The sequence below is a fragment of the Gracilinanus agilis genome, chromosome 1 (genome assembly GCF_016433145.1).
Source record: "Gracilinanus agilis isolate LMUSP501 chromosome 1, AgileGrace, whole genome shotgun sequence".
In the NCBI taxonomy this organism is placed as follows: Eukaryota; Metazoa; Chordata; class Mammalia; order Didelphimorphia; family Didelphidae; genus Gracilinanus; species Gracilinanus agilis.
In genome coordinates, this window is record NC_058130.1 from 131,513,468 (window position 1) to 131,540,101 (window position 26,634).

Genomic DNA, 26,634 nt, shown 5'->3' on the forward strand with positions numbered 1-26,634 from the left:
AATCTTGGCAAAGTATAAAATCTCCCACAAAAACTTATGTCTAAATCTAAGTTTCATTCTGATGGTGGAAAACATGGAGGAGAGAGAAAGCATATATATTTGGGCTATTTCAATATTGAAGAGTACAATTCTTGTCTATCAGATATAGGTTAGTCAGCTACCTTGCACCTAAAAGATCAGGTAGGAAAAGGCATAGGAATAGAACACATGAGAAAAGCATTCAAGTGAAAGTGCAGAAATAATAGTCAGGAAAGTTTAGTCATGTCAAACTCTTTGTGACCCCATTTGGGATCTTCTTAGCAAAGACACTGGAGTGGTTTACTCTTTTCTTCTCCAGCTTTTTTTTCCAGATGAGGAAACCAGGGTTAAGTGACTTGTCCAGGGCCAGAGCTAGTATGTGTCTGAGGCCAGATCTGAATTCAGGAAGATGAGGCTTTCTGACTCCAGGCCCAGTCCTCTATTCACTGTGCCACTTAGCACAACAGGAACAAAAAATTGAAAGAAGGGTTTGAATAAGAGAGACCCTTGTGTAAATGGAATTAAATAAAAATAGAATTAATGGAGAGAGTTGAGCTAGAGGGAAGTGCTCCGAGTCAGTAAGGGAGGCATACACCTTTAAGTATACCTGAAGAAGAAAGGCTGGAGGAAAATGACAATACTACATGCAGCCAGCAGACAACAAACACTTTAAAATGATTTCACATATAGGCCAAACAGAACACAGCTTGTTTCAGTGAGTTAGGTAGTGACCTAGAGGGAGAACCTATACATTTATAGAGCTCCCACTTTGGCTCTTTTGTGACTTTCCACACAATCATGGCTATTTTAGAATTTCTTTGTTTAGGGAGGTAGTGGTCATGATAGTGGCTCAGTTTCCTTAGTTACTGAAAAAAGGGAAGAAACAACCATGTTGATTTTCATCACAAAAGATAACTGCAGAAATTGCAGAATATATTAGTATGAAAGAGAAAGATTACTACCATTAGCAACACAGTAATGTGCAAGGCACTGCACAAATTAAGATCAGAGAGGGCTCTGGCTGATATCTGTCCAGCCTAATGGGAGGGGCATGAGTGTTTTCATTATTTTAAGATGTAAAAGCTAAAAGATAGATGTTCCAAAACCACAGAGAGAATGGGCAAACTGTGTCATGTGTCTCCCCTCCCCACCAAGGGAGGTGGGTTGACATCTCTGGTGGTTAGAGTTTAACTATGAATGGGGGTGAGCTAATTCCATTTACACAATATATACCTAGATGAAAATTATTTTTTCCTAACAAACTCTCCTTGTACTCTCATCATTATCCAGCTCAGTTCAATCGCTTTCCCCTCCTCTATCCTATTCCATACTTTCCTTCCTTCAGTTCCTCTAGAGCAGTGGTTCCCAAACTTTTTTGGCCTTACCTCCCCCTTTCCAGAAAAAAATATTACTTAGCCCCCTGGAAATTAATTTTTTAAAAATTTTAATAGCAATTAATAGGAAAGATAAATGCACCTGTGGCCATCACTGCCCCCCGGGATCGCTGCAGCACCCACTTTGGGAATCACTGCTCTAGAACCACCAAATAAAAACTTCCATTCATCCCATTTTTTCCTCTTACCTTTTTCCATCCCATAAACCTCACTTAAATCTAGCTTTCTCTCCACATTCCTTCTACCCACTGTAGGGCTAAAGCTATTTTAGCTATTCTCCTTTATGTCCAACCCCCTTTTCTCCTTCCCATAGACTGTGGCAAGTAAAATTGCAATAAGGAAAACTGAGGTAGTTCTCCAAGCAAGATCAATTTATTAATAGCGATGCTGATAGTTATTATTAAAGTAGGTCATACTGGTCCCTTCAGTAAGCAACCTCATGAGAAAATCTTTTGTATTGACATGCAGAAAAGCCAAGGGTCTGGGTAGTTCCACAAAAGGGAAATCAAACCTTCTTTAATTATGCAAGGAATGACAAGGTCAGAAGAACTGTCTTTTCAGGGGAGGGTGCCAGGTCAAGCTGGTCTGTTTAAAGACAACAAACAGATGTCCCAGGTTAAATTGATTAGCCAGCAGGTGTCCCAGGGGTTGGTTGCATGAATGATAACATCATTCCTTTACAACCACACCTTAAGCCAATTCAGACTAGGTGAAACCTCATTTTAGGCAGGAGAGTAAGTTCAAGCAGAAAAGGACAACAATAAAAATCAATACAGCATAAATCAAAGGTAATATCAATTTTTATCTTCTTACAAGACACAGTGAAGAGGAATTGTATACTCCTTTCCACTGCCATCATCACTCAGGAACCTCTGCTTTGAAGTTCATCCTTCCAATATTATCCCCACTAGACCCATATCACTAGTACCTACAGGTCCTTTTGTGTCTCTTCTTAATGAGTTCAGAACCCAGCTTTCACTCTTATTTTCTACTCTATCCCTAGATGCCTCCTTGGAGACTTTGCTATTCATACTGATGACCCTTCAAATACCCTGGACTCTTAGATTATTAACCTCTTCAAATCCCATGATCTTTGTTTTTACTTGATCTCAATCATCAAAGGGAAGATCCTAACTTACCATCATGTAAATCATTCCACTACAGAGATCCTGCACTTATACCTTCTCCTCTCTGATCCCAATCTTCTGTCCTTGCACTTTTTCCACTGCCTCAATCCTCATTATAATCCCAGTTCCTCATTGTCTACTTTTATCACATTAGTCTGGCCTCACTTTTCTCAGTTAGTTCTTGACTCCAAGATTTAAATCAGTGATTCCCAAAGTGGGTACTACTGCCCCCTGGTGGGTGCTGCAGTGATCCAGGATAGCAGTGATGGCCACAGGTGCATTTATCTTTCCTATTAATTGCTATTAAAATTTACAAAAAGTTAATTTCCAGGGGGCTAAGTAATATTTTTTTCTGGAAAGGAGGCGGTAGGCCAAAAAAGTTTGGGAACCACTGATTTAAATAGTTCAACAAGTCATTGTCCTCCACTGTTGGAGGAATTCCTTCCTCAGTAGCTCCCTCTGCCTTCCTTGCTCCTATTCCTGAGGTACCATGAGCTAAGGAAGTCATGAAATCATGGGGGAAAAAATTCATGTCATCTAACCTTAATGGGGCCATTGTTGTTGCAAGCAATCTTTTTATTTCTCTGATTCTCTATTCTACTTTGTAGGGTGGTCAGTTTAAATGTTTTCTATCCTCAAGCTCCCCAACTCTACCCTAATGCCCTCTTCCTAACAGATGACAACTTTTTCAAGAAACCTGGTAATGAATCGGATAAGAGAGTTGAGGTAGGAGCTAGGTAGGGCAGAAAGGCCAAAAGGTTGATTTTTAGGAGTAGGGAGACTTGAGCATGTTGGAGGTGGATTAGAAGATAGTAAAGTGAGAATAAAGATGCAAGTGACAGAGAAGATGGTTGCTGGAACAAGATTCTTAGAGAAGGCAGAAAGGGATGAGATCAATGGAACTGAGACAAAAAAAGGCAGCAGAGAACAATGATATGCCTCAGAAGACACACCTATTACAGCACTGGAGAACTTCTAGAAATGGCATTCTTGCAATATAAACAAGAGGTAGAACAAAACCATAAAAATTTCCTGTAGCACTGGCATCACTTAGGTTCTTGAGAATTCTGTCAGGAATCAAGCCCATATCAATAGATACAATGGCTTCATGTTCAAATCTAGCAAAAAAGCATTTCACCAAGAATCTAAATAACTTCAGTTAAATTGGGTTTATGATTTCATTTGTGCAGGGAACAAGTAAGGAAACTCCCTCTGACAAGGTAAATCATCAGATTTAGTAACTACCCAAATAAAAGAGAGAATAGAGTTTGATTAAAGTCAAATAAATATTAGAATCAAAATAGAAATGTTGGTGGTTTTCAGACCCTTCATTTAGATAACTATAATAGGAATGCAATCAAATGTTTTCCATATGCTGATCAAAGTATAATAAATATTATAGATTTCAAATTATTCAATTAATTTTTAACTGTTGCCTATACAGCTTCTGCCCATAGGAGTGGTAGGGTCTCACCTGTTTCAGTAGCTAGTTCCACTTCAGCCTCTGAATCTCCTCCTCCAGGGACCTGGATACACACTCTGTTGTGGTCACTGCTAGGTTCTTGACTGTTAGGCTTTTTTTCACCATCTTGACCAGTTCTCTCAAATATCTCATTGAAAGGATGTCCATAAATCAAATACCACAGAAACATATGGACCATCCGTAAACGAGGCATTTTAGGGAGAAATCCCAAGGAACGTCCAAGTCCTGGAACTGAAGAAAAAAGGAAGAATGGAGACTTCGTGCAACTTAATTCCTCCTACAACTAGGTAACTATGGCACTGTCAATAATTAAGACTAGAAAGGATCTTAAATGCCATCTTATCCAATACTTTTATTCTCCTATGGAAACAGAATCCTTGGAAGTGCTGGTAGGGGATAAGGATTTATGTGCCTGAGGTTACATAGCTCATTAGGGGCAGAAGTAGGATGACAGCTTCAATCTCTGGATTATGTTATTTATATTTGTATATCTTTCCTGCTATTATGTTGCAAAGAACACATGTACAAGGCAGATGCAGTAAATGAAGATCATGCAAAGTCCAAATGCATAGAGACTGTCACCTCAAGAGCTGGCTATTTTATATAATTTATTTTTCTTATTAAAGCCAGTTGTTCTCTCGTCTACAGCAAGGGCAGATGACAGGTAAGTAATAGGCATCTCACAGGTCAGGAAGAAACAGAAATCAATCATAAGACTGTTTCATCTCCATCCCTGAAAGCAGGCCTGCTACCACCTTCCTAGAAGAATGCAGAGGAAGAGCAGATACAATGCTGTTTCTGCCAGAGTGCATACATGAATGCCTCAATGAATCTCCCTCCCTTGTTAAGCTGAAAATCCTAATGTGTTTGGCCCTTAAAATAAAAACAAAAAAATTTGCTATGGGTCCTTAGTAAGTGAAAGTAAGAATAATGATCTTCATTTATGTTTAATATTTTATAGTTTTCAAATCAATCATCTCATACAATTGTCCTCTGAGGTATCAAGGTAAGGACTTATTCCTTTTAACAGTCCTAGGTTAGTGAAGAAAAAATAGGATTAAAAAGTGTTAAAAAAATGTACTCAGGAATTACATGGCCAATAAATTTCAGAACTGGATCTACACTTTCAGTTCAGGATTCAAATGTATAATGGCACATCATAATGCTTGTGAAATAAGCCCCAAATGGTGATTCAAAGCATTTTTACCTACAACAGGGTTATAATTTTTAAGCTGCGTTATGCCCATTTTCTCATCAGTTTTCTTCATTCGTCCACTGCCTTCAGATTTAGAAGCTGCAGTGCGAGATTCCCCTGATCCACCAACTTCCTCTTTTTCTTGATTTTCTTCCTCCTGTTCCTCCTGGGGGGCAGGGGTTTGGGGTGCTTTAACCCTGCAGTCAGAATAAAAGCACAACATGGTGAGGAAGTCATTGTCCTAAGAAAGATGAGATCTATCAAAGTGCTCAAAGAAATTCTTGATATCAGATTATCAGGAATGCCAAATGGTTAACCTAAAGGTTCTCTAGGCCAGTGTTCCGTGAACTTTTAAAATCTGATAATTGTATTTGAGTATAATTAGCTCTGTACCCAGTAAGTACTTGATCAATGTTGCTTAACTTCATATAAAAGGACAAGGTTCCACATGTTTGCCTGGGGAGGGAAAAAACATCTGTAGAGGCACAAATCCTTCTTGGTGCCTGCAACTTGCCTGTTTGCTGTGCTGGAATTGGAGATCCGGAAACGAACCTGTTCAATGGCACTTTTCATAAGTGGGTCATTGGTGTTCACTGAAGGATGGACCACAAACTCCACCTATGAGAAACAGCCATGGTGACCAAAAAAGCAGGTGTGAGGAAGAAAGAATAGGAAAGGAAAGAAGGTGGGGGAGGAGAATAGAGGACATAGGAGGAAGACAAGAAGGAGGAGAGGCATAACTTACTCCTTAATTTATAGCAACTAATAGAGTGGTATCTATTTTCAAATAACATTCACATATATTTCCAAAAGACACTTCTTTAAGACAATTATATCAAGATGCCAGTTGTTTTAAAATAATTTCAGCTTGTAGTCACTGTAGCCAGAAAATTAAAAAATCAAGAAGCTTTACATTTGTTTTTAAGACAAGTAACTGTTCTGTTATGTAGATGAATTTGGACTTTGAAATAAAGCAATGACATTTTCAAATCCCCTCCTATGAAGTCATAGGATATTAGTTTCCTTCCTGATGCCTGACTGTCTGCCTTCATGAGTCACACTACATTCATCAGATCATTTCCCAATTATGAGTGACTCTGGATGTCTTTAATTTGAAAAAGGTAATGGCGACTCAATAATTTTTCTTGAATGATATGATTTATAGCTGGAAGGTACCTTAGAAATCATCTAATTCAATCCCATCTTATAGATGAGGAAACAAAGACCCAGAAGTTACATTATAGTAGAGACTATATTCAACATAGAGCCCCTGACTCTAAATTTAATGTTCTCATTCTATTAACAACACTGTCTTCTTACCATGCATAAAATCTCCAATGAGCTTTGATCTTTTATGTTCATATTGAACAAAAACTATTGTAACTCATTTCTTTAATTGGGAAATGAAAAACAAAAGAGGCTCTCTCTCCTTTCTCAATATCTTAAGAAGTAAAGCCAGAGATGGACAGAGCTCAGATTTGGAAGTTTTCTACCATATGTTTGAGATCTCTTATTTCACAGTTGAGCAGGTATAAGAAACTTCCTAAAATCTAGTTGCCTAGCCAAGGGAACATATACAGGAGCAAAAACATCAGGTTTACATCAGAGCAGTTATGAGTATCTATCTAGTCATAATAAGCCTTCTCAAGACAATAAATTTATTGCCCTTTTTTAGCCTGGAGTGAAAATTTTTGAAAAGAAAGCTAAAGCTGCTGTTTAGATATATTAAAGATTAACAGTTACTCTCCTTACATGTTGCTTCTTCGTCTCATCCACCCTGTACCCATACTCCATCCTCTTAGACTTGTTTTCATTTTTGAGGATGCATGATATGCTGTTTGTTTCTTGTACTTTTAATTAATTTCTGTTTTACTGTTATCTTTTTTATATTACACTAATTTCTGTATATCCCCCTACTCATCTGCCCAGTGAACTTTTCCCTTGTAGAAGAGATTTTTAAAGTTCAGTAAAACCAGTGGATCCTTCAATTGCAATTGACAGCATATGCCACATTCTACACCTATAGTCTCCCACTTCTTCAGTGAAAGGAAGGGAGTGTTGAATGCTCTAGCCTGCTACAGCAACTAACAAACTTGAGTGACTTGCTCTATGATTTGGGGAACTAAATTCTCTATTTGTAAAACAGTCACTTTAGACTTCAAAAACTTTGTGGAGATATTGACTATGTGATCTATCTATGCAAAAGCTTTTGATATAAAATACAATAGAAATAAAGGGTATATATATATTATGTAGTTGGGCTCTTACTTCCATGGGTCTTACTTTAACACTGGCATTTCAGCAGTGTAGGTTCTTGGCATCAAGGCAAGTCTCATCACCTAGAAGACTGCTTCCATGAATTGTGGTCAAAATATATATCACCTCGTGGTCAAGCTTCCAGGGACATCTGAGTTCATTTAGAATACAGGTATCCAATCTATCACCAGTCTGACATTCAAAGGTTGGCTAGAGCTATCAGACTCTGTGTTCTCCAAGCACAGCCTTAGGGAATCCAGGATCCTCTCCATGCTAGGATGACATATTAGAGTTGGACTTTATAGGAGGATGCAAAAGAAAGCTATTTTTTACCCTAGTCATTCCTGGTTGGATATAAGAACTGGCATAAGTCTTCTTGAAGGTTAGTAGCTTATGAAATCTTGGGTTCAGAAGATTTGAATTCAGCTCCCAGCTCTGCACTAACAAGTCTGGCCGTGTGGGCTTGGGTAAATCATTTCATCTCTTGTTTTCTCTGATGTAGCACAGGGAGTAACACTTAAATTCTTTATCTCAAGCATTCTTGTAAGGTTCAAGTATAATAAATGATATAAAGTGCTTTTGCCAATTATTATTTATGATTACCCTCACAAAGTATATAGACTTGATTTGTCTTTAAAAAAAAAAACAAAAAGGTGATGACAAAGTTATAGTGAAAGAAGCTGAATAGAGTGACCAAAAATGCCAGGAAATTCAAAACAACTGTCCCTATAGGGCTATTTCCTTTGGTCTCAATGCAGAGCTAACACTACCTTACATATTCATACCTTATAACATGCATAACATAATATATGCAAAAAGACTGAGTTATAGTTGCTAAGGGAATGCACCATAACTTCAAATTTTCTGAAAAAGAGTTGAGACAAACAAGATGTATTGTTCCTCACTGGACAACTCCAGTACTGTTATCTGATTGAGTTGCTTCCACTATTTTCTTTGGGATAATTTCCTACATATCTCCCTGGAAATTTTTTTGATGCTCAGTCTAAAATTCCACTTTTTAAATATTATTTGATTTCTCTAAGTAATGCCCTGCTGAGCTGAAATAAGCATCCCTTTCCTGCAGTTCCTCAGGGCTGGCTGAAGAGCTGGTTTAGCTCCCAGAGAAACAGCTTAGTGTAATGGAGGGGTAATGGACTCAGAAAATTTGTGTTTGCTTTTTGTTTCCGCCACTTATGACCTACAGGACACTGGGCAAATAACTTCACTTCAAAGAACTTCAGTTTCTTCACCTTTAAAAGGTGACTATTGCCTACCACAGGGATAATGTAGGCTCAAAAGAGATCATGAAAATTGTTCTGTAAATCATCCAGCACTACATGAGTGTCAGTTTTTATGTGCTCTGTCAACCACAAAGCATTGCACAAGTGTAAGGAATGTTTGGTTTTTTACTGTTTGTGCACCATTTAGAATGCAAGCAAATTACTTCCCTATGCCTTTAAAAGGGGGGACAATTTCTATTCCTTAATTAGAAGAAAAACAGAAAAAAAAATATGATAGTTCTAGGGAAAGAATTTAAACATTGCAGTGAGGAGGAAGAGGAAGTAGAGTTACAGAGACAAAAGGAAAAAGAGCAGGGGAAGCAGAGTAGGGAAGGTAAAAAAGGAAAAGAGTGGAATATGGGAGAGGAAAGGAAGGAGAGGATAGAGGAGAGAAAGGTGGAAGGGAGATGAAAAGGGAGGATCAGTGGGGGGAAAGGAGAGGGGAGAGGGAACATTTTTTTCCTTTGTGAGGGTAAGAATATCTAGAAGATTACCTTCTTTTTAATGCCATCTTGGATAACTGTTGTTCGGTAGAGCCTCAAAAGTCCTTCCTCAGATAGTTTCCGGACTAAGCGAATTATGGACTTCTTACAACATTTGGTGGATACTCCTTCTTGCTTTTCTTGGTCCATGATCATTTTCTGAAGCCTGGGTCATCACAAAAAGGAATTTACAATTTATTCAGGCAGTCAACAGAAACTAAAAAAATAAGACCCAGGCATAGCACTTAAGTTGCAACCTAGGAATTTCTTTTTGGTGATTAGGAAGGGCTGTGTTTGGGATAACAGAAAGAGTAGACTAGCATGTCTTTATTTATTTATTTCTCAGAATCCATTCATTCATTTATTTTAGAAACCCTTACCTTCTATCTTAGAATCAATACTGTATATTGGTTCCAACACAGAAGAGTGGTAAAAGGCTAGGTAATGGGGGTTAAGTGACTTGTCCAGGGTCACACAGTTAGGAAGTGTCTGAGGTCAGATTTGAACCTAGGACCCCCTGCTCTAGGCCTATCTCTCAATCCACTGAGTGACCCAGCTGCCCCTTCTAGTTTGTCTTTAGACAAGGATTTATCTAAAGCCAAATTGCTTCTCCATCTGCTTTACCCAAGGATGCTATGAGGATTAAGGAGATAATTAATTTCAACATTCAAGTGGCTCCAAATAATTTTGAGTTTGATTGTTGTTTATTATTATTATTCTAGTTACAGCAACAAAAGCAGTAACTCTCTTACGTGAATAAGCTCTCAATTAAGCGGAGGTTGCCCACAGCTTCTATAATCAAGTTTCGTCGTTTGAGTACCCGATATGTTTCATGAGGTTTCTCCTGGGCTGATGTCTTAGAGTTCTTCCCTTTTTTCTGCAGAGAGCTATTTTCCTAAGACAACATCAAAGGTAAAAACTGGGTGAATATCTAGAAAAAGCTTAGACTTTAATACATTTACTGGAGCATTTATTCCCTTGGGAAATGTCTACCCACTTGTTTAAATTCCATTTCCATTTCTTCCATTTTCCTTCCAGTGAGAGGCAATGTGGTATTATGGAAAGAGTGCTGGGCTCAGAGTCAGGAGACCTGGGTTTAAATCCTGGATTTAACAATTATATATATATATATATATATATATAAATAAAATCAACATCCCTCAGACTCTATTTCCTCATCTATAAAAACCAAAGAAAACATTTCTTTTATTTACCCTGCAGGGTTGTTATGAGGAAAGCACTCAGTAAATCTTAAGGCACTATAGAAATGTGAGTTATTATTACTGGGTAGAATCTGCTATGCTTTCATTTAAATTCAGTTCTTCCATTAATGAACACTGGATAAAGTCAAATATGCTTTGTTCCCACTAGGGCAAGCAAAGAATTGAAGAGTGGCTACTTACTAATATCTAAAGTAGAAAAATGCAGCAACAATATTCCTCTTGAGCTGCACATTTCTTGTTTGGAAATGAATGTCCCAAAGGCATTTCAAATTCAACACATCCAAATCACAATTCATTATCTTTTCTCCAAAACACACCCCTCTTCTCAATTTCCCTATTTTTGTCATGCCTTACAGGTTTGGAGTCATCCTTGACTTCTCATTGTCTTTATTGCAAATTCCAATGAGTTGTCATGTCTTGTTGGTTTTATTTCCACAATATTTCTCACACCTCTAGTCTTTCCATTCACATCACAACCTCTCTATTGCTTCTTGCCTGGCCTATTGAAAAAACTTCCTACTTGGTCTCATTGCAGAAGCCTTCCTCCAACACTGTGATCAAAAAGATATTTCTAAGGCACATGTCGAACCATACCACTCTCTTGGGTCAAAAAGCTCTCAGAATAAAATACAAACTTCTGGTTGTTATATGAAGCCTTGAGAGTCTGGATCCACCCTACCTTTCTAGACATAGTCTCCATTACTTCCCTTCAAACACTAGTTTATAGTCCAGCCCAACTGGCCTACTTACAGTCACTCATTACACAAAATTCCATCTCCCATCTTTGTGCTTTTTTTCTGTGGGTTGTGCCTCATCCTTAGAATATACCCCTTACTCACTTCTGCCTCTTAGAATCCCAAGCTTCCTTCAAAATTCAGCTCCAGCCTGAGTGGCCTCCCTACAAAATTTAGAAGTTCCTTGTATTTACTTCTTCTATACTTATATGTGTTTTCTTCAACAGAATGGAAGTTCTTGAGGGCATGGACTATGTTATTGCTGTCTCTTTATCTCTACAGCTTAGCACAATGTCTAAAAACATTTTTGGCTCAGACCTGTAAAGGCTTGGTGAGGAATTTCTACTAGGAATGCAAAGGAGCACTTTCTCTGCAAATTCCAGCATTGGGAGATTTGCCAAAGGATGCTGAAAGGTTAGGTGTCTTTCCCATGGTTACCCAATCAGTATGTATCAAAGGTGGGACCTTAAACCAAGTCTTCCTGAATCTAAGGTCAATTCTCTATCCACTATACCATGCTGCCTCTTCCTGGTACATAAAAGATGCTTAATAAATGCTTGACTAATTAGTTTGAGTCAACCTGCTCCTTTTCCCACTTTCTTCCTGCTTATCTCCTTATACATTCATCCTAGTTTCAAAGATGTAAAGTTTGCAAAGCATCTCAGAGGTCTAACCTAATCCTGTCTCTTAATAGTGAAGGAAATTGAGGTCAGAAATGCTGAGTGACTTGCCTACAGTCACTCAACCTACAATTGAAAAGGGGTGTAGAACCCCATGGACCTTGAACCCACATCCTTTGACTCCAAACTCAGTCCATTCTTTTCCTTCTACATCATGCTGCCTTTAGCAAGACAATGTATCTCTCAAGTAGAATGGGGCTCCTTGAAGGAAATGTTTAATTTTGTCTTTGTAGCTGCCCTAGGGTCTACCCCACAGTGGGTGGCATGGTGCTTCCTGCTTGCTGGATTCTGACCTCCCTTGTACTGGCAGTGTGCTCATGCCTTTCAATCACACTCTGATCATACCATGCTGCCTTAAAACAAACATGGCTGGCCCAAAACGACAGTACAGCTTACATAATTTCCACTACAATGCCTCACTTGGGGCCTTTTTCACTTTTGACAAGAATAAGTCAAAAGGCACTTTTCAGGACCTGGAGAACGACTAGAGGAAGGCAGAAGCATCTGTATTAGGTGATCAGGTTTCAACTTAGCTTAGTTATTAGTTACTGGGTGAGCCAGATTTTAGTAAAATGAAGCAGGAATCTCAAAGAGTAATGAAGTTATCAAAGGAAGCAAGCAGTAGGTACAAGATACTTGGATAGTTCCTTGTCCTATTTTACAATGAAAAGATCAGGGAAAAATTATTTAAATAAATAAAACAGAATTACTAAATGAGCTCAGGATGGCAAGGCCTGGGCCTCAGCCTTTTTGGTATCCCTAGCCCTTAGAAATGTGCCTTGCATATAAAAGGTGCTTGACACATGCTGCTTGTCTCATGGTTGACTGAGTGAGGGTAGTTTTCTAAGGGAATCTTTCTTATTAATTTGCACAGAACTGGTGTTGTTATTCCTTTGCAGAAAAAAACCTCAAGTGACTTATTATTTACCAAGTTCAAATGCCCCTCCCTCTGATTCAAAAGCCTCCACCTTTTGGCACCGCTTCACCTTTTCAGTCTTATTTATTTATGACCCCAATGAAGGGGTCTATGCTTCAGCCCACACAGACTACTCTCTATTACCCAAATGTCCCCTGTTTTCTCCCACCCCCATGCATGGCTCTTATCACACTATTTACTATGCTTTATATTGCCATCAATGCTTTCTTCATGAGTTAAATTGCTAACTATCCTTTAAATAAATCAAATTCTACCTTTTCCATGAAGATTCCCCTTGTTGCTCTGAGTGGTGATAACATTAGCCTTGGGACCTCACATAGCACTTTTTTTTGTAACTCTAATGCACTTATGTAATAGTGTGCAATAAAAATACATTTTCTTACCTTCCTCCTTCTTCCAATTACTCTCTCCATGAAGACACGACTGTTTCATCTATATTCTATATTTTTTTAAGGATTCAGAAGTGTCCAACACATACACAGAAGATATAATGTAATATGGTGGATAGGAGACTGGTTTTGGCATCAAGAAAATCTGGTTTCAAATCATACCTCTCACACTTTGTAGCTATATGACCACGGATGGGCAAATTATTCAACCTCTATATCTCAATTTCCTCATCTCAAAAATGAGAAGTCTCTAAAAGATTTTCCAGTTTTAAATCTATCAGATTTATGTAAGTAGATACTTCTGCTCTAACTTGTGAAGAGATTTCTTAGGAAGAAAAAGATCTGGCAAAGTCCATAGCCAACAAACCAAGCGATGGGACTTCCGGGGGTAGAGCCAAGATGGAGGAGTAACTAGAATAGTAGTACCATTTCATGAACATCCTCTCCAACCAAGATTAAAATATTGCCACAAAAAGAATACAGGAGTGAAAGAACCAACAAGGAGCCAGAGTGAAACAACCTTTAAGAAAAGAAAAACACAAAAGGTAGGCAGAGACAATCTGGGGAACTGAGGTGAGATGGGAGCAGAGCTAGCAGGAGGCTATAGCAGCAAGTAAAGAGCAAGCCAAGAACAAACTACAACACCCCCACCCCCACCCCACATCTGCTCTCACAGATTCCAAACTTAAACCCCACTTAAGTCAGACCCTGAGATCCTTCCAGGGCAAATAGTGGTCTAAACCAACCCATATCCCTTGAAATTTTAAACCTGTGGAGAAATCTGGAGTCCTAGCTCAGGGCAATCTGGGCTGAAGTGGACTGATCTGCCTGGGCCCAGAATGAAGCCAGGAATCCAAGTCTGGGCTTGGGATGAGGACACAGTTCTCAGGGGGAACCTCCTAAGGAATTTTTGTCCAAAATTAAGGGTGGAGCTCCAGGATAGGGCAATTAAGGGTGTGCCTGATTGAATCAAGAACACCTTGAGACAAAACAACAACAACAACAACAAAAAAAACAACTCTGAGCCTAAGGGGGGGGGGGGGCGCGCTAGAATTTGATCAGCAGCCCTAGACTTGATCAAGTTCAGAGTGAGATCAAAAGCTTACACCCAAGCCTGAGGAAAGTCTTTAAGCTATCAGTATCTCAAGGATTAATTGAATCAACAGGGGGATGGGGGTTCTCAGAGCTCTCAACCCATCTAGTAAAATAGTAACAACCCAGAAAATAAGCCAAAAATAGCATCAAGGAAGGACTGAAGTTTAAGAGGGTACCCCAACTTCCCAGAAAACAGAGCCTACCTATAATTAGATAGGAAAAAATGAACAAACAACAAAAAAGCACCTAACTCTAAAGAACAAGGTGCAGACACAGAAGGGTACAGCAAAAGTAAAGGAAAAACACCCAAAGTCCAAAAGAAAAATATGGATCAGACAAAGAGTGTAGAAGAGCTCAAAAAAGATTCCAAAAACCAATTAAGAGAGGTATAGGAAAAGTGGGAAAGAGAAATGAAAGTGATGCAAGAAAAAATGGGCCAATTGAAAAAGGAGAACCAAAAACTGACAGAGGAAAACCAGGACTTAAAAATCAGAATTGACCACCTAAAAACTAATGATTTCATGAAAAATCAAGAAACAATAAAGCAGAATCAAAGGAATAAAAAAAGAGGAAAACATGAAATATTTTACTGAAAAAACAACTGACCTAGAAGATTGATCTAGGAGAGACAATCTGAGAATTATTGTATTACCGGAAAGCCACGATCAAGAAAAAAATATTATAAGAAATGATCTAAGATAATTGCCCAGAGATCCTTGAACAAGAACATAAAATTGAAACTGAAAGAATTCATAGATCACATTCAGAAAGAAATCCTCAATTGACAAGTCCAGGAATGTAAAAGCTAAATTCAAGAGCCACCAAGCCAAGGAAAAAATACTTCAAACAACCAGAAAGAAACCATTCAAATACCATAAAGCTACAATCAGGATCACACAAGACGCAGCAGCTTCTACATTAAAGGATTGTAAGGTATAAAATATGATATTCAGGAAGGAAAAAGATTTTGGTTTACAACCCAGAAACACCTATCCAGTAAAACTGGGTATATTCTTTCAGGAGAAAAAATGGTCATTCAATAAAATAGAAGATTTCCAAGCATCTCTGAGGAATAAGTCAGACCTAAACAAAAAAATTGAAGGCCAAATATGAGTCACAAAAGAATCCCAGAAAGGTAATAAGAGAAAATTTAAGGGACTCGCTAATGTAAAAATGTTTATTTGTCTACATAGAAAAAAGATTTCTGTAATTCTCAAAAATTACTCTTAGTAGTAGAGAAGATAGAAGGAATTCACTCAGAAAGAGGGTGGAAAAGTAAGCTGATTATAACAGCATGATGTATATAATGATATGATGTATATGAAAATATGATATGAAACAATATGTATGTATGATATGATATGATATTTATGCATATGAATGACTGTAAGAAAATCAATTAAGGGCTGAAAGAGAAGGTTACATTGAGAAAAGGGAAGGGAGAAATAGAATGGGGTAAATTATCTATCATAAAGAAGCAAGAAAAATCTATAGAGAGAGGGGAGGACAAGGGTGATGAAGGACAATACCTAAACTTTATTCTCATTGTAACTGGCTCAGAGAGGGAAAAACAAGTATACTCAGTGAGGTATACAATTCTATCAACCTACAGAGAAGTAGAAGGGGAACAAGACAAGGGAAGAAGAGGGTAATTGTGGGGAGGGGGAACTGTGGGGGTTTACAAAAAGCAAAATACTGGTGAGGAGTAACAGAGTGAAAAGGAACAGAGCAGGATCTAAAGGGGATAATACTATGGAGGGCAATACAGTTAGTAATCATAATACCAAATGTGAATGGGATGAACTCACCCATTAAACAGAAGTGGAGAGCAAAGCAGATTAAAAACCAGAATCCTATTATATGTTGTTTACAAGAAAAACATTTGAGGCAGGATGACACACACAGATTTAAGGCAAAAAGCTGGAGCAGAATTTATTATGCATCATCTAAAGTAAAAAAAGCAGGAATAGCAATAATGATACCATACAAAGCCAAAGTAGAAATTGATCTGATTAAAAGAGATAAGGAAGGAAATTACATTTTACTAAAAGATTCTATAAACAATGAAACAATATTATTACTAAATATTTATGCACCAAATGGTCTAGCATCTAGATTTCTAAAGGAAAAATTGATGGTGCTCAAGGAGGAAATAGATAGTAAGACCATACTAGTGGGGGATATCAACCTTCCCCTTTCAGAACTAGGTAAATCAAACCAAAAAATAAATAAGAAAGAAGTTAGGGAAGTAAATGAAATGCTAGAAAAATTAGAGTTAATAGATATCTGGTGAAAACTGAACAGGGATAAAAAGGAATACAGTTTCTTCTCAGCAGTACATGGTACATATACAGAGATCAACCATGTACCAGAGCATAGAAATATTGCAAAAACATGCAGAAAAGCAGAAATAATAAATGCCACTTTCTGAGATCATAATGTGATAAAAAATATAATTAATAAGGGTCCATGGAAAGGCAAACAAAGTTAATTGGAAACAAAATAATCTAATTCTTCAAAACTGATGGTTCAAAGAAGAAATCGTAAGAACCATTACAGACTTCATTAAAGAGAATGACAGTGAGGAGACGTCATATCAAAACCTATGGGATACAGCTAAAGTAGCACTCAGGGGAAATTTCATATTGCTGAGTGCCTATACCAGTGGTTCCCAAACTTTTTTGGCCTACCACACCCTTTCCAGAAAAAATATTACTTAGCCCCTCTCCTCCTGCCCCCGACATATACTATCACCGCACCCAAATGCATTTCACAGCCCACCCTGGATCACTGTAGCACCCACCAGTGGCGCCCCCTTTGGGAATCACTGGCCTATACCAATAAAATTGAGGGGGGAGGAGATCATTGAATTGGGCTTGCAACTTAAAAAATTTGAAAAAGAACAAATTACTCCAGATAAAAACTAAATTGGAAATCCTAAAAATTAAAGGAGATATTAATAAAATTGAAAATAAAAGAACTATTGAACTAATAAAGAAGACTAGGAGCTGGTACCTTGAAAAAAACAAAATAGATAAAGTACTAGTTAATCTAATAAAAAAAGAAACAAGAGCATCAAATGAACAGTATCAAAGATGAAAAGGGTGATCTCCTAATGAAGAGGAAATTAAGGTAATTATTAAGAACTATTTTGCTCAATTGTATGGCAATAAATATGACAATCTAGGTGAAATGAATATTTACAAAAATGTAAATTGCCTAGATTAACAAAAGAGGAAATGGAATACTTAAATAATTCTATCTCAGAAAAAGAAACTGAACAAGTCATCAAGGAAATTCGTAAAAAAAAAAAAAAAATCCCCAGGGCTAGATGGATTCATAAGTGAATTCTATCAAACATTTAAAGAACAACTAATCCCAATAATATATAAATTAAATGACAAAATAAGCAAAGAAGGAGTTTTACCAAATTCCTTTTATGACACAAATATGGTACTAATTCCAAAGCCAGGTAGAACAGAAACAGAGAAAGAAAACTACAAACCAATCTCCTTAATGAATATAGATGCAAAAAACTTAAATAGAAGAATAGCAAAAACACTCCAGCAAGGGATCATGAGGATTATTCACTATGATCAGATGGGATTTATACCAGAAATGCAAGGATGGTTTAATATTAGGAACACCATATCAACAACCAAAGCAACAGAAATCACATAATTATCTCAATAGATGCAGAAAAAGCCTTTGACAAAATACACCACCTAATTCTATTGAAGACACTAGAAAGTAAAGGAATAGAAGAGCCATTCCTCAAAAATATAAACAGTATATATTTAAGACTATCAGCAATTATCATATGCAATGGGGACAAGTTAGAAGCCTTCCCAATAAGGTCAGGAGTAAAGCAAGGATGCCCATTATCACCTCTATTATTTAATATTGTTCTAGAATAGCAATTAGAAAAGAAAAAGAAATTGAAGGGATTAAAGTAGGCAGTGAGGAAACTATCACTCTTTGCAGATGATATGATGGTATATTTAAAGAACCCCAGAAAATCAACTAAAAGACTAGTGGAAATAATTAACAACTTTAGCAAAGTTGCAGGGTACAAGATAAACCCACATAAATCATCAGCATTTCTTTATATTTCCAACAAAACTCAGTAGCAGGAGTTAAAAAGAGAAACTCCATTTAAAAATCATTCTAGACAATATAAAATACTTAGGAATCTATTTGCCAAGACAAACACAGGAATTATATGAACATAACTACAAAACACTTTTCACACAATTTAACCTAGAATGGAAAAACATTAATTGCTCCTAGGTAGGATGAGCTAAAATAATAAAAATTACAATCCTACCCAAATTAATCTACTTATTCAGTGCCATACCTATCAAACTACCAAGAAAATTTTTTATAGAATTAGAAAAAATAATAACAAAGTTCATCTGGAAGAACATAAGATCAAGAATATCAAGGGAAATAATGAAAAAAAAGTGAAGGATGGGGGTCTAGCAGTACTAGTTCTTAGACTGTACTATAAAGCAGTGGTCATCAAAACAATATAGCACTGGCTAAGAGTCATAAGAGTGTATCAATGGAATAGACTAGAGGTAAATGACTTTAGCAAGCTAGATAAACCCAGAGACCATAGCTTTTGGGACAAGCACTCACTATTTGACAAAAACTGCTGGGAAAATTGGAAAACAGTATGGGAAAAATCAGGTTTAGATCCATATTTTATGCTCTATACCAAGATAAATTCAAAATCGGTAAATGACTTAAATATAAAGAGTGAAATCCTAAATAAATTACGTGAATATAGAATAATATATCAGTCAGATCTGTGGGAAAGGAAGGAATTTAAGACCAAGCAAGAGATAAAGAACACTGCAAAATGTAAAATGAATGACTCATTATATCAAATTAAAAAGGTTTTATATAAACAAAACCAATGCAACAAACATTAGAAGGAAAGCCACATATTGGGAGAAAATTTTTATAACAAAATTCTCGGACAAAAGTTTAATTTCCCAAATATATAAGGAACTAAGTCAAATTTACAAAAACTCAAGCCATTCTCTAATCAACAAATAGTCATGGGATAGTAATAGGCAGTTTTTGCACAATGAAATAAAAATAATCAACAAGCACATTAAAAAGTACTCTAAATCCCCTCTGATTAGAGAAATGCAAATTAAAACAGCTCTGAGGTCCTGCCTTATATCCAGAAGACTGGATAATATGGCAGCAAAAGAAAGTGATAAATGTTGGAGGAAATGTGGCAAAATTGGGACACTAATTAATGCATTGCTGGTGGAGTTGTGAATTAGTCCAACCATTCTCGAGGGCAATTTGGAACTATACGCAAAGGGCTTTAAAAGAATGCCTACCCTTTGAACCAAGCATACTACTATTGGGTTTGTACCCCAAAGAGATTATAAGACATGTACAAAAATAATTATAGCCGCACTCTGTGGTGGCAAAATGAGGGAGTGTCTGCCAATTGAGAAATGGCTGAATAAATTATGGTATCTGATGGTGATGGAATATTATTGTGCTGAAAGGAACAATGAAGTGGAAGAATTCCATGTGAAATGGAAAGACCTCCAGGAATTGATGCAGAGTGAAAGGAGCAGAGCCAGGAGAACACTGTACACAGAGACTGATACATTATGGTACAATCGAATGTAATGGACTTTTCTACTAGCAGCAATGCAATGACCGAGGACAATCCAGAGGAACTTATGAAAAGGAACATTATCCATATCCAGAGAAAGAACTGTGGGAACAGAAATGCAGAAGAAAAACATATGATCCATCATGTGGTTCGATGGGGATATGATTAGGGTTCTAATGTTAAAAGATCACTCTACTGCAAATATGAATAACATGGAAATAGGTTTTGAACAATGATACATGTATAACCCAGTGGAACTGCTTGTCAACTTCAGAAAGGGAGAGGAAAGAGCAGGGGGAAGGGAGAATCATGAATCATGTAACCATGGAAAAATATTCTAAATTAAAAAAAGGGGGAAAAAAAACCAAGTAATAGGAGAGTCTGCCCCTACAGGCAACCCAGCAAGCCATTGCCACAAATATTCATTAAGCACCTATTGTGTATGTGTAACAAACTGAGTTAGGTGCCGAGTATAAAAGAGATGAAAAAAGATTCAGTCTCTGCCCTTGTGAAGATTTCAAACTGGACACCAAAGCAGCGCAGATGTAAGGGAATGAGAGAATCTCCAGGAAAAGGTAAGACAACTGAGGTATAAGATGTTATTCAATGTTTAGAATTTTATATCCTCATCTAAGTTATACATTTAAGCAGATGAAATCAACTACAAAAGGGGAAAGGGCAGCAAGAGAAACACATAAATATATTCTTCATCATTTTTCCTATATTAGCACCATGACACAGGCCCGAAGAAAAGAAAGGTAAAGAATGAAACAAATCTTATTTGTGAAAGCCTACTACATGTCAGGCATGTCAAAGGCCAAATAAACCAGAGGTCAACAGCCAGAACTCACCTTTGGGTTTTCAAGTTTAACCTCTTCAATCACAGCCACATCCCCATCTTCATCAGTGGAGTGGGTGCCAAATGAGATGTTGGCCTCAGAGCCTTTAGAGGTCTCTAAAATGTTGTCAACAAAGGTCCCTGAAGCCTCATCAATCTCATCAGTAGATCCTAGGGAAGAAGATGGCTTCTTCTTTGTTGAATGTAGACTTGAGAACCTCCATCCAGCTACAAGAAAGAAAATGATCAAAAGTGGTCATATCAGTTAGTCAATAAACATTTATTAAGCCTACCATGTGTTAGGCACTAAGTACCAGGGATATAAAGAAAAACAAAAAGCAGTTCCTGCCCTCAAGAAGCTCACAGTCTATCAGGGGAGACAATATGCATGACTATGGACAAAACAATGATATAAATTTGAGATTACCAACAGAGGGTAGGTGTTAGATTTAAGAGAGATTGAGAAAAATTTTCTGTACAAGATAGGATTTTAGCTGGGACTTGAAGGAGGCCAGGGAAGCCAGGAAGCAGAGATGAAGAGGGAGAGCATTTGAAGCACAGGAGACAGCTACTAAAAATGCTCAGAGTTGGGAAATGAAGAATCTTACATGATGAATAGCAAGGGAAACAAGATCATTGAATCAAAGAATATATAGGGCTTGGTGTTCTCAGGTATAAAAGATCTGAAAGGTAGGAAGGGACCCCATCACTAAGGGCTTTGAATGCCAAACAAAAGATTTTATATTTGATCCTGGAGATGACAGGAAGTGACTGGAGTTTATCAAGTTGGGGTGGTGACACGGTCAGTATGATGCTTTAGGAAGATTAATTTGACAGTTTAATGGAGGATGGCCTGAAGTGAGGCTAGTGAGAGCAACCAGAAGGCTGCTGCTAAGTAATGAGACAGAAGCCTGCAACAGGATGGTGCCAGCATTAGAGGAGAAAAGTGGGTATATATGAGACAGATGTTATGAAAATAAAATTGACAGACCTTGGCAACAGATTGGATATGGGGGATGAAAGAGTGAGAAGTTGAGGATGACATCTAGATTGTGAGCCTGGGTACTGAAATGATGGTAGTGCCCTTGACAATAACAGAGAAGCTAAGCTGGGAAGAGGGGAAGATTTGGGAAGAAAGATAGTAACTATTACTTGAACAAGAAAACTAGCCAAGAGCAAGACTAACTTCAGGAGCCTAGTGGTAAGCATAGAGTTTCTTATTTTTGCTTGCTTGACTTATTTCACAGTATATTAACAGCATTACCTCTTACTTCATAAAGAACCACAGCTGGGTGACTGCCAAAAATGTAGCAAGATGGATATGGGTAAAATTCAGAAAACCTCATGGCTTGAAAGCCTGAGTTACTGAAATGGAGGTTATAGAATTCCAATCCATTATAATATCTTAAGATAATCTGGAGAGAAATATGGCAATATAACATAAGAATCAAAGGACATATAATGTCCTTAAGCCTAGATATTCCATTGCTAAAATGTTTACTTAAAAAGAAAGAAAAAAAAGGGACTTCATTTGCAAAGATATTCAGGACCATCCATTTTTAATAGGTAAGTACTGGAAACAGTCAGTGTCCAGCAATTGGAGGATTGAATAATGGTTTGTTGTTGCAACAAATTGCGCATTGGCTACAGGAGGGGGGAGGGGGGTAGGAGAGGGAAAGAACATGAATCAGGTAACCATGGAAAAATATTCTAAATTAATTAATTAGATAAATAAATAAATTAAAAAAATAAATGCTTGCTGAATTTACCTCTAAATAAAATAGAGGAGTTGTGAATATTTCCATATGGTTAGGTTCCATTTCCCCATTCTATGACATTTTTAGGTTAAATTCTAGCAGCAGAATCTCTAGGCTGAAGGGCATGAGAAGACTCAAGGTGCCCTGGAAGCAAAAGAATGGTCTGGATGACTTGTGCAAATTTTTTGGTTTTGGTTGTTGCTGTAATGATAGTGATGAGTATGAGGATTCATTACATAATAAGGTTTATAAGGGAGATAACCATTTTTCAGAGTCCAGATTTATGTTTGTAGATATGGAAACTTCTCTGCAAAGTAGTCTGGCAGCTCTCTTTTAACTTGTGGTCCTGAGGGAAGCATGGGCTACTGAGACAGGGAGCAACCTGTCAACAGTCATGCTGTATGTGCTGAGTCAGGATGTGAACCTTGGCCTCCCTGACTCCAAAAGTGGACCTCAGTTTCTTCTGCCACACTGCCTCTCAGTTAGGGCAACTTAAATTTATATAGTATTTTTGTTACAATATATTTTTCCATACTGTCATTTATTTGACTTTCATAACAATCTTGTGAAATAATAAGTGCACATATTATCTACCTTTTGTGCATGACAAAACTGAGGTTCAGAAAAGCCAAGTTAGCTATCCAATTGCTAGGACTTTAACTTAAAAAATAGAAAGGGAAAAAAATGAAATTAAATTTATAAAGATATTCATGGATGTTCTATTTTTCGTAGTTAAGTATTGGTATCAGCCTATAAATGTTTGGCCATTGGAGGATGGTTGAATAAAATATAGTGTACTGATGCAACAGAAAATTATAGTGTCATAAAAAAGGGATAAATATCAGGTATGCAGAAAATTTATTAGCCATCCAGCTCATAAAATGGGACAGCCAGGAACTCAGTGGATGGAATGTCAGGCCTGGAGTCAAGAAGAGTGGAGTTCATATCTGGTCTCTGACATTAACTAGCTGTGTGACCCTAGGCCTGTCTTCTCATATGGAAAATGGGTACAATAATCACACCTCTCTCCCATGATTATGTGAGGATCCAATGAGATAACAGTGGCAAATTACTTAGCATAATGCCTGACACAGAGTAAGCACTGTATAAATGTTAGCTATTATTACTATTGTTATTATTACAGTCAAGTTTTCCAAGTTGGGAATTAATCTGTTACAGCAGAAAGAACACTAGAGTTTAAGTGATAGGAAGGAAGTCTGAGTACAGATTCTCCCATTTCCTGGCCATTTAACTCTGGGCAAGGCCCTTACTTCGGCTACTGGAGCCCCACTACCTCCTTATCCCCCCCCACAATATAAGAAAGCCACCTAAACTTTAGGGTCTCCCAATCTAATATTCCATAAATTTGTATATCTTCTGTTGGCTAGTCCAATGTTCCTTCCTCTATTGGTACCAAATGCAAGGGAAGCTACTGGACTTCCAGTTTAGAACAAAATTTTAAATAAGACATCTCTAAAACAAGTACCACAAAGCAAAAGGTAACTGATTGGGTAGGATGCACCCTTCTAAATCCTGCAGCCCATAGGTAGTGTCTCCTAGAGACACCTTGCCTTCTACCTTGCTTGGGAAATGGCGCTCACCCTTTGTTGGGGTTGAGTGTTTGGGACTGAATTTTGACCCAGATGCCATTTCTCCCTGAGATGTTCTTTTTCTTCTTTTGGTGCTCCTGGTGTTCTCTTCCTCACTGTCAGATTCTGTGTGGAAGGTATCCTCTCCTTCGGGGACAAGAGATTCTTCAGGGACTGGAGCCAAATTAACCATGGTAAGATGCTCACTTCGAGCCTTTTCCCTCTCATATTGCCGGCTTAAATCACTTTCTTCTGCAAAAACATGGGAAATATACTTTGTTGTCCGCTGCCGACCTTCATCTTCCATGAAACCCTGAAGAAATCAGATTAGGTTAATTATACTGGGAAATTGAGGATACAGGGTGGCATGTTTCAAGTGAGTCAAACCATGGCTGGTAATTAAAGGGCAGATTAAAAATTCTGAAGAATTATTTTGCCCCCAGTGGAGGATAAAAGATAGTGTATTCACTTGGAATCAGAAGACTTTCTTTCATATTTTGGTGGTCTGACCTTGGGAAGGTCATTTGACCTCTTTAGGCCTGGGTTTCCTTATCAATGAAATAAGAGATGGACTAAATGCTCTCTAAAGTTTCTTTTCAGCTCTAATTCTTCTTCTTCTTCTTTTTTTTTTTAAACCCTTACCTTCCATCTTGGAGTGAATACTGTGTATTGGCTCCAAGGCAGAAGAGTGGTAAGGGCTAGGCAATGGGGGTCAAGTGACTTGCCCAGGGTTACACAGCTAGGAAGTGTCTGAGGTCATATTTGAACCTAGGACCTTCCATCTCTAGGCCTGGCTCCCAATCCACTGAGCTACCCAACTGCCCCTTCGGTTCTAATTCTTATGATCTATTGGTACCACTTAATGATCTGTGTCACTTTCCCAATATGAATAAGCACCTCATCCCCAACATCATGTTAATGATAAGAAATGCAATATGATAACAATTCAACAGCCTGAAAATGAGCCATTTTCTTTCTATGGAGGGCAGGGAGAACTTAAGTAACTGAATTCCAAATACAAAATCTTGGCTTTATCCAAAAATTTCAACCTCTTCCCTAACCAAATTGTTTTTCAGGATCACATAGCTCCTGAGTGGGTTTGGGTTTCTTCTCTTTATTTTTTTGCTGTTATGTCACACAATTAACTTGTTCTGAGCTCAACTTCACTATCATCTCTTTTTCTGTTCTATATATTAGCAGGTTGCTGAGAAGCAGAGAATTTATCAAAAAGCATCTGACAACCAGAGGGTAGAAATACAAAGCTCCTCAATAATATACAAATTGACAGCCAATCCCTGAATAACAGAACTGGCTTAATCATGCTCAATAAAGATAATATAACACTTTAAATTTTCTAGAGGGTTTCCTGCACAATAACCTTGTGAGACAGGTAGGGTAAGTATCAGATTATGATACCTAGACAGTATCAGAACCAAGACATAAACTTAAGATTTTTTGATGAGAAGTCTAGTGTTCGTCCCACTTTCAACATGGTGGTCCTACTTAGTTTTCTGACTCAATTACATGTGTTGTTGGGTTTTTCCCCCTTCTGTATTCATATTATATCTAGATACAAACCAAATTACTAAATGTAGAGTTATTTCATGATATTACCTTGACCACTTTGTATCTCTCAAGTAGGCGACACAACATCCTTGCTTCCAATTTCCCCACATTCATAGCCATCCGCACCTCAGCCTGGGAAATTCCTTTAGTGCCTCTGCTTTCAACTGTTTGGAAGAAGAAGATAATATCCATTGCATAAAAATGTATTAAGGGTCTACTAAGTATAGATCATTGCACTAATCCATGGGAGTAGGGAAAAAGGAGGGAGAAAAAAGATAAATTAACCCTAAAAAAAACAAGATGGATTGGCCTGCTGAAATCATCAAAAGGTAAGACTATTTTGCTTCTGGAAAACATACTGATTTTTAAAGGTAGTAGAATCTCCTAATGCAATCAAATCCCTGAAATTCTGCCATCTCCTTTGATTTAAAGTACTGTACTGAACATTAAGAAATCAAATGCTGATTGTACAGATACACCACCCTTTTATTCATTAAGATCTCCTCAAAAACTTCAGAATTTCAAAGTTAGAAGGAATCTGAAAGTCCTATTCAGTCTAAGTGAAAACAATATGTTGCCTTACTGGTGATGTTTTATGAGGAATTTTCCTACAGATAAATTATCAAGACTGGTAGGGAAAGACTGGTAGGCTATCCTGAGATAGCCATATTCACTGAGGTGCAGAGGAAAGGGCAGTGAACGTGAGTTTGAGTCCTAATTCTGCAACTTACTTGTTAGAATGTACATTTTTTGAGGGAAAGGGCTGTTTTTGCCTTTCTTGTACTCTCAGTGTTTAGCACAATGCCTGCATGTAGTATACACTTAATAAATGCTGACTAACTTTCTGGAAGTAGTTTACCTCCCTATGCCTCAGTTTCTTAAGATGGAAAAGGGAATTAATCAACCAATCAATAAGCATTTATTAAGCTCCTTCTCTCTGTTAG

The 26,634-nt window shown here is 37.5% G+C and overlaps 1 protein-coding gene across 1 annotated transcript in view; it reads right to left on the bottom strand.

The window, feature by feature from the left end:
* GTF3C1 (general transcription factor IIIC subunit 1) overlaps positions 1 to 26,634 on the bottom strand; it is a 143,797-nt gene that overhangs the window by 56,179 nt on the left and 60,984 nt on the right. Inside the window, exons 8-15 of the mRNA XM_044656736.1 lie at positions 25,739 to 25,854; positions 24,137 to 24,437; positions 20,792 to 21,006; positions 9,988 to 10,130; positions 9,248 to 9,401; positions 5,732 to 5,835; positions 5,230 to 5,414; positions 4,014 to 4,253 (exon numbers count right to left, since the gene is read on the bottom strand). Of these exons, the coding sequence (XP_044512671.1) occupies positions 4,014 to 4,253; positions 5,230 to 5,414; positions 5,732 to 5,835; positions 9,248 to 9,401; positions 9,988 to 10,130; positions 20,792 to 21,006; positions 24,137 to 24,437; positions 25,739 to 25,854 (1,458 nt within the window). The remainder of the gene's footprint in view (positions 1 to 4,013; positions 4,254 to 5,229; positions 5,415 to 5,731; positions 5,836 to 9,247; positions 9,402 to 9,987; positions 10,131 to 20,791; positions 21,007 to 24,136; positions 24,438 to 25,738; positions 25,855 to 26,634) is intronic.